At 43.2% G+C, this 16,894-nt stretch overlaps 2 protein-coding genes across 4 annotated transcripts; both read left to right on the forward strand.

Annotated features, from left to right (window-relative positions):
• Positions 1 to 15,391, forward strand: sgsm1b (small G protein signaling modulator 1b). 3 transcript variants are annotated; one of them, XM_046369849.1, is made up of 20 exons: positions 1 to 143; positions 275 to 425; positions 4,975 to 5,042; positions 5,482 to 5,624; positions 5,730 to 5,861; positions 5,979 to 6,100; positions 6,228 to 6,295; positions 6,392 to 6,555; positions 7,524 to 7,653; positions 9,526 to 9,717; positions 9,828 to 9,973; positions 10,188 to 10,316; positions 10,440 to 10,607; positions 10,756 to 10,818; positions 10,967 to 12,433; positions 13,028 to 13,235; positions 13,330 to 13,439; positions 13,548 to 13,644; positions 13,929 to 14,096; positions 14,341 to 15,391. In XM_046369849.1, the coding sequence occupies exons 2-20, from the start codon at positions 376 to 378 to the stop codon at positions 14,427 to 14,429; spliced, it is 3,714 nt and encodes a 1,237-aa protein (XP_046225805.1). In that variant the 5' UTR covers positions 1 to 143; positions 275 to 375; the 3' UTR covers positions 14,430 to 15,391. The 3 variants fall into 3 exon arrangements, with proteins under 3 accessions (XP_046225805.1, XP_046225807.1, XP_046225806.1); XM_046369850.1 differs by having other exon boundaries at positions 29 to 143; positions 278 to 425; XM_046369851.1 differs by lacking the exons at positions 10,756 to 10,818; positions 10,967 to 12,433 and having other exon boundaries at positions 10,440 to 10,640.
• Positions 15,392 to 15,540: 149 nt separating this feature from the next.
• On the forward strand, positions 15,541 to 16,770 carry triap1 (TP53 regulated inhibitor of apoptosis 1). The gene is made up of 2 exons (XM_046369860.1): positions 15,541 to 15,824; positions 16,123 to 16,770. The coding sequence occupies exons 1-2, from the start codon at positions 15,678 to 15,680 to the stop codon at positions 16,198 to 16,200; spliced, it is 225 nt and encodes a 74-aa protein (XP_046225816.1). The 5' UTR covers positions 15,541 to 15,677; the 3' UTR covers positions 16,201 to 16,770.
• The last annotated feature ends 124 nt before the right edge of the window (positions 16,771 to 16,894 follow it).

The following is a 16,894-nucleotide window of genomic DNA, read 5'->3' on the forward strand; positions in this document are numbered from 1 at the left end:
CTCCATGGGCTGAAGAGGCGAGCAGCGGGCCTCCTTTGCAGTAATAAGGTAGCAGCACTCTTCATGAAGGTGGGGAAGAGCTTCACCCCGGCGGAGGAACTCTGTCAGAAGGTCCAGGAACTAGAGCAGCTCATCGAGACCAAGTAAGACATTGATCTTGACTAGTCATTACTCCTAAACCCCCCCCCCCCCCCCCCTCCACGCACATACACACACTAGTATGCCATAAATTAATACAAAATGTGTATCAAACACTTCTCTCTGTATTCTCCAGCAGACAGGCTCAACTAAATAATGGCAGTGTTCAGAAGCAACCCGGATTGACCAACCTCCCCCCCTCAGGGCTTGAGGAACCTGTGGATCCGCACTGCTCTCATGGAGAAGCTTCTGGACAAGATTGTCATGTACCTAGTGGAGAACAGCAGGTTACTAATCAATCAACAGATCAGATTCCAGCTGAAAGTCTGACATTGTGTTTGATCTTACAAATACCAACAATCGTAGCTGCTCAATATGTATACTACAGATGTCCGATCTTAATTTGATCACTCGCTTGTCACATTTTTTCCCCCTGCGCATCAGGAAATTTCAAATGGGGCTTGTGATTTACATACATTCACTGAAAATCCTCAGTTCTCTTTATCTCCATGTGGGAATAGTCCAGTCATTTCAGAGCAGTGCCAGCCATCAAAATCATTCTCCCTTTCTCACTCGCTCAAACTAAAAGCACCAGACCCGCCTCCCGGGTGGCGCAGTGGTCTAAGGCACTGCATCGCAGTGCTAGCTGTGCCACCAGAGATTCAGGGTTCGAGCCCAGGCTCTGTCGCAGCCGGCCGCAACCGGGATGCCCATGGGGCGTTGTCCGGTTTAGGGAGGGTTTGGCCAGCAGGGATATCCTTGTCTCATTGCGCACTAGCGACTCCTGTGGCGAGCCGGGCGCAGTGCATGCTGACCAGGTCAAATCAAATCAAATTGTATTTGTCACATACACATGGTTAGCAGATGTTCATGCTAGTGTAGCGAAATGCTTGTGCTTCTAGTTCCGACAATGCAGTAATAACCAACAAGTAATCTAGCTAACAATTTCAAAACTACTACCTTATAGACACAAGTGTAAGGGGATAAAGAATATGTACATAAAGATATATGAATGAGTGATGGTACAGAGCGGCATAGGCAAGACATATGAGATGAGTATGTAAACAAAGTGGCATAGTTAAAGTGGCTAGTGATACATGTATTACATAAAGATGCAGTAGATGATATAGAGTACAGTATATACGTATACATATGAGATGGATAATGTAGGGTATGTAAACATTATATTAGGTAGCATTTTTTAAAGTGGCTAGTGATATATTTTACATCATTTCCCATCAATTCCCATTATTAAAGTGGCTGGAGTTGAGTCAGTGTCAGTGTGTTGGCAGCAGCCACTCAATGTTAGTGGTGGCTGTTTAATAGTCTGATGGCCTTGAGATAGAAGCTGTGTTTCAGTCTCTCGGTCCCAGCTTTGATGCACCTGTACTGACCTCGCTTTCTGGATGATACCGGGGTGAACAGACAGTGGCTCGGATGGTTGGTGTCCTTGATGATCTTTATGGCCTTCCTGTGACATCGGGTGGTGTAGGTGTCCTGGAGGGCAGGTAGTTTGCCCCCGGTGATGCGTTGTGCAGACCTCACTACCCTCTGGATAGTCTTACGGTTGTGGACGGAGCAGTTGCCATACCAGGCGGTGAAGTTTGTGAGTGCTTTTGGTGACAAGCTGAATTTCTTCAGCCTCCTGAGGTTGAATAGGCGCTGCTGTTGGTAATCAAGCCTACCACTGTTGTGTCGTCCGCAAACTTGATGATTAAGTTGGAGGCGTGCGTGGCCACGCAGTCGTGGGTGAACAGGAAGTACAGGAGAGGGCTCAGAACACACCCTTGTGGGGCCCCAGTGTTGAGGATCAGCGGGGTGGAGATGTTGTTGCCTACCCTCGCCACCTGGGGGCGGCCCGTCAGGAAGTCCAGTACCCAGTTGCACAGGGCGGGGTCGAGACCCAGACTCTCGAGCTTGATGACGAGCTTGGAGGGCACTATGGTGTTAAATGCCGAGCTGTAGTCGATGAACAGCATTCTCACATAGGTATTCCTCTTGTCCAGATGGGTTAGGGCAGTGTGCAGTGTGGTTGAGATTGCATCGTCTGTGGACCAATTTGGGCGGTAAGCAAATTGGAGTGGGTCTAGGGTGTCAGGTAGGGTGGAGGTGATATGGTCCTTGACTAGTCTCTCAAAGCACTTCATGATGACGGAAGTGAGTGCTACGGGGCGGTAGTCGTTTAGCTCAGTTTCCTTAGCTTTCTTGGGAACAGGAACAATGGTGGCCCTCTTGAAGCATGTGGGAACAACAGACTGGGATAGGGATTGATTGAATATGTCCGTAAACACACCAGCCAGCTGGTCTGCGCATGCTCTGAGGGCGCGGCTGGGGATTCCGTCTGGGCCACGTTTAAATGTTTTCCTCATGTCGGCTACAGTGAAGGAGAGTCCGCATGTTTTAGTTGCGGGCCGTGTCAGTGGCACTGTATTGTCCTCAAAGCGCACAAAAAAGTTATTTAGTCTGCCTGGGAGCAAGACATCCTGGTCCGTGACGGGGCTGGTTTTCTTTTTGTAATCCGTGATTGACTGTAGACCCTGCCACATACCTCTTGTGTCTGAGCCGTTGAATTGAGATTCTACTTTGTCTCTATACTGACGCTTAGCTTGTTTGATTGCCTTGCGGAGGGAATAGTTACACTGTTTGTATTCGGTCATGTTTCCGGTCACCTTGCCCTGATTAAAAGCAGTGGTTCGCGCGCTTTCAGTTTCACGCGAATGCTGCCATCAATCCACGGTTTCTGGTTTGGGAATGTTTTAATCGTTGCTATGGGAAGGACATCTTCAACGCACATTCTAATGAACTCGCTCACTGAATCAGCGTATTCGTCAATGTTGTTGTCTGACGCAATACGAAACATATCCCAGGTGTACAGTGTTTCCTCTGACATATTGGTGCGGCTGGCTTCCGGGTTGAATGGGCATTGGGTCAAGAAGCAGTGCGGCTTGGTTGGGTTGTGTTTCGGAAGACTCATGGCTCTCGACCTTCGCCTCTCCCGAGTCCGTACGGGAGTTGCAGCGAATAAATGTCCTATTGTTACTGTAGACCTATAGGTCCTATTACTGCAACATTCAAATGTACATAAGTTTATGTGAAATGCAGCCATACACATCAACAACTGCCATTTTATATAGCTTAACACAAGATAGATATTGGTCTATGACACGGTCTGAAATGCAGCCCTACAGTAGGCTATACCTAAATTATAGCCTACTCTCGCCTATCAAAATTAATATACCTAAACTACAGCCTATTGTAGCCTATTAAAATGAATACACCTAAACCAGAGCCTACTGTAGCCTATAAAAAACTAATTGCACACACAGGCTTATATCAGATGTAAAGACGAGATGAAATTGAGAATAGTGAGATATCCTACGGAATGGAGTGAAATGGTGCAGATTTTAAAACCCCAACACCCCCCCAGATCAACCGTATGTATAATATATATATTCTCTTTTCTCATACACACATTCATACATATATATATTTATTTATAGGGGACAATGCACATTAATCAATATTACAATAATTCAACATCCATTTAAATGTGGCGGGGTTAGCCAAAAGATCATTTGCACCCGTGGGTGCCAGTGCAGCTAAGGACAATTACTCAGCCACAATAAACATACTCACTAAAACAACACAACATACCAATACATCACATCAAATAATATATCATTCTAACAACAACAACAACACTATCATCAGCTGTCGTCTTACATATGAGGAACCACAGATAACTCAGGTGTACAGGTTTGGATAGATTTTAGCCATGCTTTTGACCAGCATGTGAGGCAATATCTCGTATGTGAGAAGATCATAGCATTCATATATAGTGAGGGGGAAAAAAAGTATTTGATCCCCTGCTGATTTTGTACGTTTGCCCACTGACAAAGAAATGATCAGTCTATAATTTTAATGGTAGGTTTATTTGAACAGTGAGAGACAGAATAACAACAACAAAAAATCCAGAAAAACTCATGTCAAAAATGTTATAAATTGATTTGCATTTTAATGAGGGAAATAAGTATTTGACTCCTGCAAAACATGACTTAGTACTTGGTGGCAAAACCCTTGTTGGCAATAGATACGCGTGTGTGTGTGTGTGTGTGTGTGTGTGTGTGTGTGTGTGTGTGTGTGTGTGTGTGTGTGTTTCACACACACATACATGTCTGAATGCTATGATCTTCTCCTATATATACACCCACATGTATTCTCTGGGTTCCTAAATTCTTGGGGGTTTTACAATCTGAGTCACTCTTTCATCCACCATTGCACTCCATTCCGTAGGATACCTCACTATTCTCAATTTCATCGCGTCTTTACATATGATATTATAAGCCTATGTGTGCAATTAGTTTTGATAGGCTACAGTAGGCTGTGGTTAAGGTGTAGCCTACTGTAGGGCAGCATTATGACTTGCCTTGAACATATAATAAAACAGTTGATTAAAAAAAAAAAAGATTTTACCTAACAAAAAAATATATCTACCTCTACAAATATGTCAATTTATTATAATCCACATAAGAATTCACACGAGATGCGCTGTAGCCTGCACATAGCCTACATAGACTACTTGAACCGGGGCACAGTGGACCTCCAGTCTAAGGTACAACGTGGGTACGGTACTGCAATGTATTCCAGCTGCTTCTTGGCGCCATTCTAAATATTTCTTCAGATATTCAAATCCTCCTGCTGCAAGATTATTTTCCTGCTGCAATTAAACGGGTCAAATTAAGATCTGACATCTGTATTTCTAGTCGCTTTTCAGTGAACATGCAGCAATGGTTCTTCTTGCACCATTTTGAGGAAACGTGATTTTCTCTTTTCCAGTACGTTCTATGACAGTGAGGCCATTCTAATGGATCCTGTGGATGGACCAATCCTTGCCTCTCTGTTAGGTATTGATGGAACCTCTTCTTATGGCCTCTCTTGCCAAGATGTGGCCGGACAGATCTCTGATAAGATAAGAAATAGCACAATGAATGGCACATTACAGTGAATTTGACTCCCCCTGAGATAGTCTGTAGGTTAACATGACATTGGAGACTAGTGCTTTACAGTGGAAATTGCCTTATTTCAGATAAGGCCATAATTCTGTGGTTTTGAAGTTAAACATACTGGTAACTAACTCCAAATTGACTTTGTACTCACACTTATAATAGACAAGTGCATTTACCTTCTACTGTAAGGGTAACATTGACATTGCTGGTAACACTAACTTTCACTCTGGATGGTGATGGTTCAGTACAGTGCTTTAGAAGTTAGAAATAGTGACTACACCTTTCTACATGAAAACTGTTGTGGATCTCAGTGTTGTCTTGCCCTTATGCCTTGCAGTCGGCCCCTGTGCTCTGGAGTACACTAAGGTGAAGACAGCTGACCACTTCTGGACAGACCCCTCTGCTGATGAGCTCGTCCAGAGACACCGCATCCACAGTGGCCACTGTCGCCAGGACTCCCCCTCCAGGCGACCTGCCCTGGTCAGTGTGTGGATTATGTGTTTAAACGAATGATGTGTGCGTGTATAATATATGATGCATAAAAAATGGTCCAATGGTCTCGAATACAATTATATTTTCTAATAGATCCAGAAGAGGCAGTCCAGTGGCAGTATGGAGGACAGGCCCATCCTGTGGGCTCGGGACTACGTTGAGTCCCTCCATCAGAACAACAGGGCTACACTGCTGTTTGGCAAAAACAACGTCCTGGTGCAGCCGGTGTGTTTGTGTGTGTGTGTGTGTCTCTCTCTGCGTGTTAAAGGACTTGGCATTGCTTTTCATCACTGTTTAAACAGCAAGGAATGCTTTCTACAAATCTCCTGTCTTGGTCTACAGAGGGATGATATGGAGGCTATCCCAGGGTACCTGTCTCTCCACCAGACTGCAGATCTCATGACCCTGAAATGGACCCCCAACCAGCTCATGAATGGCACTGTGGCAGATGACACTGAAAAAAGGTAATGTAATATCAAATCACAGTAAAGAAACCTATTCTGACACTCATAGGTGTCTACAAAGGACATGCCAATTTATATAATTGGATATTGTTTAAATCTCAGCAATTTCTCATATTGATTTTCCCAGTGTTTACTGGGACTTTGCCATGACTATTCGCCTGGAGGAGATTGTTTATCTGCACTGCCATCAGCAAGGTACAGGAGGAACCTATTTTAATTATGTAGGCATATATCTTTGTATCCATGTGTTTGTGTGTGTCTTCTTGACCTTGAATTCACGTTTTTTCCTAGTGGACAGCGGTGGAACAGTGGTTCTGGTGAGTCAGGATGGGATCCAGAGGCCTCCGCTGCGGTTCCCCCGGGGAGGACACCTGCTCCAGTTCCTGACCTGCCTGGAGACAGGCCTGCTGCCACACGGACAACTCGACCCCCCTCTGTGGTCCCAGAGGGGAAAGGTCAGCATGGAACATAGACATGTCCTAACATGCACCAGATATAACCCTCACATTTGGAATTCATGACAATGTTTCAGATCTCAATTAATGTTTACTGTAGCTATTATGTCCACATTCACTAAACCAATTGAAACGTGATGGTATGATTTTTGTTTCTTGTAGCATTAGAAACAACTAATCTATAGCAGAGTGGATGTTGTTGGACTGAGGGCAACTCTGATCTCTGTGTTAGTACTGTGCACTGCTGCCAGAGGGATACTTTTACACTGACACTGTAATTTCATTGATCTTATCCACCAATTTAGCCTCTAAGTAGATAATATCAACCCTGACCTGCCAAAGCAAAGGGAACCCCATGAGGAAGTTTTTAGAGGGGTTGTGATGATAAAAGTGGTAATCGTATTAGAGCTGAGACTATAATTTACAGGCTGCTGTAGAATATAGCATTGTTAAGGTTCTGGTATATTACCCTGTGGAGCAGGGAAAGACTATACAACCTAGGAGTGGCACAGAGAGTCTAGGAGTGAGTGGGGTCTTAATACGTCCTCAAACCACCATGAAGGAAAGTTGCAGACCAAAGACGAGGTCCCCCAAAAAAATTATACAAATGTAATTTTCCTACTACTGTACCACTGACTTTGCTGTTAACTACTTTATTGAGGGAAAGTGTACTTGTTATGATTGTGACATGTTGTCTCACCTAGCTATCTTAAGATGACTGCACTAACTGTACGTCATTCTGGATAAGACTGCTAAATTACTAAAAATTGTTGTTGTTTTTAAACAGAAAAGGAAAAGATGACTGACTTGAGATTGGCTGGATCATTAATTATATTTAGCCTAGTCTTGCATCACAATGAAATGATGGGGATCTGAGTTTTAGGGTATCAACTTTAATCACTCTTGCGAATCATAATAACACCATGTTAATGTCTTATACTGAGTGCACTACCTTCCTTTGCCCACAGGGAAAGGTTTTCCCTAAGTTGCGGAAGAGGAGTCCGCAGGGGTCTGTGGAGTCTGTGTCGGATAAAGAGGAGGACGAGGCCACTGACTATGTCTTCCGGATCCTGCTCCCTGGTACTCCGTCAGACTTTGGTAATTTCACTTGTGATCTCCTTATTCTATGTCGATTTTCTGTTGAAATTTGTACATAATATACTTTTTCATGATTTATTTTTCTCTCACCGTTCGTTTTGTTGACCATTGCCCTTCCCTCAGCCCCTCTCTGTCCAGCCCCTGTGCCTGTAGCCCTGTGAACACCTTACATTGGTTACCCTGGATTTGAGACCATGCATGGGCATGAAGTTGTCTTTGTCACACCTCTATCTTCTGGCTTGGTTTGTCAATGTTTCCATGTTTAAAAAAAAAGCATATACACTACCGGTCAAAAGTTTAAGAACACCTACTCATTCAAGGGTTTTTCTGTATTTTTACTATTGTCTACAATGTAGAATAATAGTGAAGACATCAAAACTATGAAATAACACATACGGAATCATGTAGTAACCAAAAAAGTATATTTTATATTTGAGATGATTCAAATAGTCACCCTTTGCCTTGATGACAGCTTTGCACACTCTTGGCATTCTCTCAATCAGCTTCATGGAATTTCAATTAACAGGTGTCTTCTTAAAAGTACATTTGTGGAATTTCTTTCCTTCTTAATGTGTTTGAGCCAATCAGTTGTGTTGTGACAAGGTATACAGAAGATAGCTTATTTGGTAAAAGTCCAAGTCCATATTATGGCAAGAACAGCTCAAATAAGCAAAGAGAAAATACAGTCCACCATTACTTTAAGACATGAAGGTCAGTCAATCCGGAACATTTCAAGAACTTTGAACGTTTCTTCAAGTGCAGTCGCAAAAACCATCAAGCTCTATGATGAAACTGGCTCTCATGAGGACCGCCACAGGAAAGGAAGACCCAAAGTTAACTCTGCCACAGAGGATAAGTTCATTAGAGTTCAAGTAACAGACACATCTCAACATCAACTGTTCAGAGCGTGAATCAGGCCTTCATGGTCGAATTGCTGCAAAGAAACCACTACTAAAGGACACCAATAATAAGAAGAGAATTGCTTGGGCCAAGAAACACGAGCAATATACATTAGATTGGTGGAAATCTGTCCTTTGGTCTGATGAGTCAAAATGTGAGATTTTGGTTCCAACCACAATGTCTTTGTGAGACGCAGAGTAGGTGATCAGATGATGTCCGCATGTGTGGTTCCCACTGTGAAGCATGGAGGAGGTGGTGTGATGGTGACACTGTCTGTGATTTTATTTAGAATTCAAGGCATACCTAACCAGCATGGCTACCACAGCATTCTGCAGCGATACACCATCCCATTTTGTTTGCTCTTAGTGGGTCTATAATTTGTTTTTTTAACAGGACAATGACCCAACAAACCTCCAGGCTGCGTAAGGGCTATTTGGCCAAGGAGAGTGATGGAGTGCTGCATCAGATGACCTGGCCTCCCACAATCACCTGACCTCAGCCAAATTGAGATGGTTTGGGATGAGTCGAATCTCAGAATAAAGGAAAAGTAGCCAACAAGTGCTCAGAATATGTGGGAACTCCTTCAAGACTGTTGGTTATTTAAGCATTCAGGGGTGAAGCTGGTTGAGAGAATGCCAAGAGTGTGCAAAGCTGTCATCAAGGCAAAGGGTGGCTATTTGAATATTCTCAAATATAAATATATTTTGATTTGTTTAACACTTTTTTTGTTACTACATGATTCCATATGTGTTATTTCATAGTTTTGATATCTTCACTATTATTCTACAATGTAGAAAATAGTAAAAATTAAGAAACCTTTGAATGAGTAAATGTTGTGAAACATTTGACCGGTAGTGTATATTATTAGAGAAAGTCACCCAAATCCTCCATCAGTTCTAGATGATCATGTTGCTAATGACAATGATGACGATGATCCTGCTGATGATACCATTGATCCTGTTTGGTGTCTAGTGGCTCCAGAGCTGATGGACCAGGCGGTGAACATGTGGCACCCCACCCCCAGGAAGTCCTCCTGTTTCTCCTGCTCTCAGAACGGATCCCCTGTTGGCTCACTATCCAACGGCTGCAACCAGGACAGGGCTCCCCTGAAACTCCTCTGTGACACCATGAAGTACCAGATCATTTCCCGTGCTTTCTATGGCTGTGAGTACATGCATCATGAATTCCTTTAGGAAAGACTGATTCGAATGCTATAGTCTTCGTGTTATGGCTGGATTGATAACCATGCGTGTTTCTTCACTTCTTCATTGAAGGGCTTGCCTACTGCCGTCACCTGTCCACCGTTCGTATCCACCTCTCTGCCCTGGTCAACCCTACCATCATTGACCCTAACGTGCCTCATGATGCCCGAGGAGGGCTGACTGTGGATGTCTGGAGCAGCTTCCTCCAGGACTGCTCTGTAAGATCTACTGTACAATCTGCTCTAAAAATACTGTACACACAACCACAACCTGCAGTGACTGTGCATGCTCTTTATGACTTAGCTAACAGGTCACAGCTTGAATGTATCTGCATTCACCAACATCAACATTCCACTGCAACCGATGATCGTACTGAACTTGTATGTTTCTGTATTGAGTCAATATGTAATCACGTTCACAACGTTTTCTCAGGCGTATGATGAGCATGAGCTTATGCGGATGGTGTACTATGGTGGTGTGGCCCCTACAATACGCAAGGAGGTCTGGCCATTCCTGCTGGGACACTACCACTTCGATATGACCCAGAAACGTAGGCTGGAGGTGAGTACTGTTATATTGTCATGACGTAAAACTACTACCTCTGGAATCCAAGTAGGGAGGTGGGTCATGTGTAATACCATTACATACCAGTGACCCTGTGTGTTCATCTGTGTGTGTGTGTAGGTGGATAAGCAGGTGCGGGCCTACTATGAGCAGACTATGAAGGAGTGGCTGGGCTGTGAGGCCATCGTCAAGCAGAGGGAGGGGGAGAAGCATGCTGAAGCCATAGCCAAGTGCAATTCTGTGGAAAGACCAGGACCAGTGCAGCGAGACTCCACCATCAGCACTGATGTAAGGGGGTCCTACCTGTCCCATTTGATGAGGGTAATACATGACAGAGTTAGTGACTCGTTGGCATATGGTTAACATACTGTACTAACATATGATTCTTCATGGTGTTCTCTTCCTGGATGGCATTTGACCCCATATCCTACACCAGTCCTCACAGAGCACCAGTTCAGAGAAACAGATTGCCCAGAGTGACTCCAGCAGTAGCACACAGGTACAGGAGGCTTTCTTTCTGGGGCTTAATACATCACCACATAACATTATAGTTTCCCTTAATACTGAATACTTGTGAAGTTGTGCCTTACAATAGTAGGGAGACTTTATAATGCTGGGTATTCACTGTCTGTTGTCCGGTGTTGCAGGCATTTGGGTCTGTGGAGGAGGTGGATCCGATAGAATCCGAGATGAAGCCAGAGGAAGGCAAAGAGGTGTCCAAAATTCCAATGATAGACTGCCCAGATGTGGCCAACCGAAATGTTACCTCAGAATCTGGAGACTCACCCCAAAAAATCTCTGTTGGCTCAGGTCTTCCAGAACAGCCCCAAAGCACAAACAACAACAGCCCTGCAACAAAACTTCCTGCAACTGATTTAACTGTCAAAACAGTTGCCACTCAGCCATCACCAGAGCCATCAGAGCCCCAGGGAGCTGCATCTAGGCCAGTGGCAGAGACCCAAGCTGGGTCAAAGCTAACCGAAGATCTCCCTGTCTCAAGATCAACAGAGGAACCAAAGGTCACGATAACAGTTGATGACAAGGCAGGGGAGGAGCATCCTAAGGCTCCAACACAAGAGTCCAAAGCCCCAGAGAGTAAAGTGGTTGAATGCTCTGAATCGGTAGAAATCATACAAATCCCAGAGAGGGTTAAAGAAAGCGGTTCTGACAAAGAAGACGTGAAGTCCTTAGGAAATACTGAAACTGAAAACAAAGTTGCAGGAAATGGGTTGTCTGAAGTTTCCACCACAAAAGACCCAAAGCTGCCTGTGAGAGCTGCGTACGCAACTGAGAATACTGATATTCTCATACTAGAAACGGAGGTTTCTAATGTATATATTCCAGCTCCACCACTAGGCGAGGCCACAGTTAATAAAACACTAGAGAGCAAAGCCTCAGTGTCAGAACCATCCTGTGCCACAGAGCCATCTTTAACAGAAGGAAGCAAAGCTTCAACAATAGCAGTGGAGGCTGGTATTGCTGAAAAAGAGGACCCAAACTTCTCTGACATTGAAGAAATCACAGAATCTGAATTACAAAAAATTAAAACACCTCAAACCAGCGAAGCTTGTGTTTGTGAGAAAGACATGGGTAGTACTGAAGAAAAGGTTTCAGAAATAGCCGAAACCAAAACATTAGACACTGTGGAGGCCAGTGTCCCTGAGAAAAGCAATACCAAAGCTGCAGAAATGACAGTTGCCATAGATTCAGAGAAACATGCACCTTGCATGCCAGTACTGAAGCCACCTCAGCTAGAGGCCAGGGCCAGTGTTACAGTGACAGCCCACTCTATGCGTTCTCCTGATACACTAGATTCTGATGACTCGCCCTCTGCCTTAGAGATGGAGGACATTCCCACGGCCTGGGCAAGACCCTTGTCCGGCCTGATGGCCCCCCCTGCTGCCCCCTTCTTGGCCCTGGGGAGAGTTGCTTCAGGGGAACCTGTCCTGCATGCAAGCTCCAACACCAGTCTTGATGGAACTGAGCCAACCCTGTCTGAGGAGGAGCCTGAGATGGAGAGTCTCTACCCCCAGTCTGACTTATTGGTTGTGACAGGTGAACTCAAACCTGAGGTTTCACCAGTGGTAGTGTCCCCTGCAGGGACTACCTACTCTGTAAGTACTCCAAATGAGTTACCTGTGTGCACTGTAATGCATGTTGCCGATTTTAGCGGTTGATTGGCTAAGAGTTGGTTCAACATACAATACACTTATCCCACCAGACATGCCACCAGGGGTCTTTTTCAGTCCCCAAATCCTGAATAAATTCAAGAAAACGTACAGTATTATATAGAGCCCTTATTGCATGGAACTTCCTTCCATCTCATATTGCTCAAATAAACAGCAAACCTGGTTTAAAAAAAACAGATAAAGCAACATCATGCGGCACAACACCGCTCCCCTATTTGACCTAGATATTTTGTGTGTATGCATTGATATGTAGGCTACATGTGCCTTTTTATAAAATGTATGTAGTACTGTCCTTCAGCTGTTCTTTTCTATTGATGCTCTGCATTATGTCATTTCGTATTATGTTTTGTGTGGACCCCAGGAAGTGTAGCTGCTGCTTTTGCAACAGCTAATGTGGATCCTAATAAAATACCCAACTACAAACAGAGCTGTCACAATGCTGGAATGAATCATGAAACAGTAGCCATTTGAACATGAACCGCTTTAACTAACCTTAGTCCCCTTTGTCACTCTGTGCAGCAAGAGCAGCTGGACTTGTACTTGCTCAACCTGCATCGCATTGATAAGGACGTGAGACGCTGTGACAGAACCTACTGGTACTTCACCCCTGCTAACCTGGAGAAACTACGCAACATAATGTGCAGTTATGTGTGGCAGCATCTGGAGATTGGCTATGTCCAGGGCATGTGTGATCTGCTGGCTCCTTTACTGGTCATTCTGGATGACGGTCAGTCTGCATTAGCAATAGCTCTCCTTGAACTGCATTATTCACAGCCATGAGTAAGATACGATGAATAATTTGCTGTTGATGTGTGTCTCAGAGGTCATGGCTTTCAGCTGCTTCTCTGAATTGATGAAGAGGATGAATCAGAACTTCCCCCATGGAGGGGCCATGGACTCACACTTTGCCAACATGCGCTCCCTAATCCAGGTACCATACACGTGCATGTACATACTCAATCACACATGCACATTATTATAAGTACAGTGATATTACATTGTAGTAAAATAAAGGCACTTGCCATTTTTCCCCCACTAGATCCTTGATTCAGAGCTCTTTGAACTGATGCAGATGAATGGAGACTACACTCACTTCTACTTCTGCTACCGCTGGTTCCTGCTAGACTTCAAAAGAGGTACTGGCATCTGCATGGGCGTGTTTGACCGCATACACTATCTGTATGGTGATGAAATCGAACAGAAAGGGGGGATTTCACATTGGAACCTAAGGAAATAGTTCATGCTGATGACGTTAAAACTTAAATTAATCGTGTTCAAGGTATACAATATGAAGGACCTGTATAGATTTTGGAAAATGTCATTGTCAATGTTTTTATTTAATTAACATGACTCTTCTGCAGGCAGGTCACATCTGATAGTCCTACTCTGTATATAACCTGATGTGTCATTCTTCCTCCAGAGATGTTGTATGATGATGTGTTCTCCGTGTGGGAGAGCATCTGGGCAGCCACATATACCTCCTCCACTCATTTTGTCCTCTTCATCGCTCTGGCACTGGTGGAGATGTACCGAGACATCATCCTGGAGAACAACATGGACTTCACTGACATCATCAAGTTCTTCAACGGTGAGGCTAAACGATGACGTTAGATGCTGTTATGCAATGGAATATTTGATCATTCAGTTATTTCATTGTCACTGAGTGTTTGCTTGCTAAATGTATGATCTGAAGGTACCAACTGCCTTTACTGTGCTTGCTGACAAAGGCAAAAAGCCTAGCTACCTCCCAAAGGCTACACTCATATGTAAATCAGCACAAGCGGCTAGGCTCGAGTGACACGGTGTGTTTTTGATTTGATTTCCCTCTTCAGAAATGGCTGAGCATCACAACATCCCGCAGGTCCTAACGATGGCTCGAGACTTGGTCCTCAAAGTGCAGACTCTCATAGAAAACAAGTGATCCAGCATGTGTCTTTTCCTCCCCTTTCACTCAGTGTCCAAAATTGTGAAAATTGTGAGAAAGTCACATAGAATTAATGTATTCTGAAAATCGTAACTTGTATTTGTATGAAAGCTAAACCAACAATTGACAAAAGCAGACATAGTGGTCAGTATTTTAAAATCACGCTTCTCAATCATGATTTTTATTCCTGAAATCGTCAGGTGAACCATACTGAAGCTGTTGTCACACTACAATAATTGCACAATGCAGTATTTCTGTCTGTCCCTAAAAGCACTTTCCTATGTTCAGGTAATTAACATTATAATCAATAAGTTTATGAAAAAAATGTAATTGTTCACTTGGTGAATGTACCATTTTAAAAACAAAAACTCTTTGCATATTGCTTCAGAATGTTTTTGTATTTGTTTTGCCTTAAATGTAGCTATCTTGTGCAGGGATATTCTCAATATGATAACCAAATGAGATCTTGTTTGTACATTTCCTTCATACACTTCCCATCAGTTAGAACCATTCACAGAGTAAAGGTGCAGCCAAAAAGCTTGCACCTCTCCAACATCGCAGGAACACTTGCTGAAACCCCTGGCTGTATCTTAAACATATTGTCCCCCATGTATTCCAGTGTTTTTGTATTAAGTGCTTAAATTTCTCTTATCTTCTCTTTATCGGCTAAATGTCTGCGTGTATTGCTGTTGTACTGTAATGGTAACTGTACAATTATTTGAAACACACACAGGCTAATATTCAAAAGTATCTGTGAGTATAACAATGTAGCTATACTGTGTAATATCAGATATGTACACACACGTAGGCCACTGTACATGTGATTTGTTGCTTGACGACAATAGATAAATATACCGACAAACATATGAGAAAAATACTCTTATTTTTTCAATGTATTCTTGAATTGTTTTTGTTATTACTTTGCTGTGCATTAAACAATCAGTATATTTTGGATTCAACATTGTGCAAAGTTTGGTTTAATTCGTTTCACTCTCTGTGCGGTCTTTGGTGTAAAATTGTTTGCCTGTAGCCAAAGTGTGCTGTTGCTTTAACAATGTGTCGCTTGTTTATTACGCCATCAAAGTACGCAATGGTGTCTGGCTAAATAGATCATATGGTTCAAGGGAAGTCAAGAGAACTGTGCGGAAGAGACTTTTGCTTGCAATAAATTCAATAATTAATCGTCATCTTTATTCTTTCAGTATTTGTTATTCTCAGACGGTCTATGGTTATTCCGCATTGAAGATGAATAGTGTTGGAGAGGGCTGCACTGACCTAAAACGGGAATATGACCAGTGCTTTAACCGTTGGTTTGCTGAGAAATTCTTGAAGGGAGATCGAAGCGGTGATCCCTGTACCGAAATGTTCAAGAAATATCAGCATTGTGTCCAGGTAAATACATGATATCAAACACGGACGTATGTTAGCTATCTGCCTGTTCATCATCACCACGCATTGATAACTGCTGTACCACGTACTGTTAGCTAACCAAAATTATGCAACACCAATGTGTCAGCTGTCAGGCCACAAGTCTATTTTTCACAGGACTGAAACACAGGTCATATTTCCAATATATGAATGTAAATATACTCACTTCATGATAGCCTATTGTCCTCAATCCATTGTCTTTTTAAACGTCAGATGCATGTATCTAATGTTACAGCAACATATGGTGTGCTTGTATTCGCAGAAGGCCATAAAAGAAAAGGACATTCCCATTGATGGCGTAGAATTCATGGGCCCAAATAAAGAGAAAGGTGACCGATGAGATGGATCACCCCAACAACGTTGCCTTATGACTCACTGGCATCGCTTACTGGGCATGCAATGGAACATGAACAGCGTGTCCACCAATTTAGCTTGAAAGGGGTTTTGAGGTCGCTGTCCTCGTGTGGAGACTAAAGAGCATTCATATGAAGGATCCAAAGTGCTGAATGACAATTGGGATTGGATTTTGGCTATTGATTAAAAGGAACCTATGAATCCAGACATTTGGGTCTGACCAATAAACATCCATGGTCACAAGATGGATATGTGGTGGGCACTTCAGATGATCATTGTAAAATGATTATGATGCTTTGCAAAGGGAGTTTTATTGAACTTTTTTAAATTCTGGAATTGTCAATGTCTATTAGTGTCCTGGCATAATGTCCCTCAAGACAACTGAAGAGGACATCAATGTGGATGCATTGGACTTGGTTAATACTGTACAAGAGTAGAAGTTGTGGGTCTCTTTGCTCAAAGTATTATTTTTTTTTACTGGAATGTGTTTAGTTCAGTGATGCAATGTAATGTGATTAACATATACATTGGCAAAGCAATAAATAGAATAATCATGTTTCATTACTACTACCAATTCATATTTTCAGCTCTGAGGATGGACCAGAAATGACAAAAGGTATAGCATGAAACCCAATCTGCAACGTGACAACCCATTGCAGGTGCTTGGTTTGAAAAACAAA

The sequence above is a fragment of the Oncorhynchus gorbuscha genome, linkage group LG11 (assembly GCF_021184085.1).
Source record: "Oncorhynchus gorbuscha isolate QuinsamMale2020 ecotype Even-year linkage group LG11, OgorEven_v1.0, whole genome shotgun sequence".
In the NCBI taxonomy this organism is placed as follows: domain Eukaryota; kingdom Metazoa; phylum Chordata; class Actinopteri; order Salmoniformes; family Salmonidae; genus Oncorhynchus; species Oncorhynchus gorbuscha.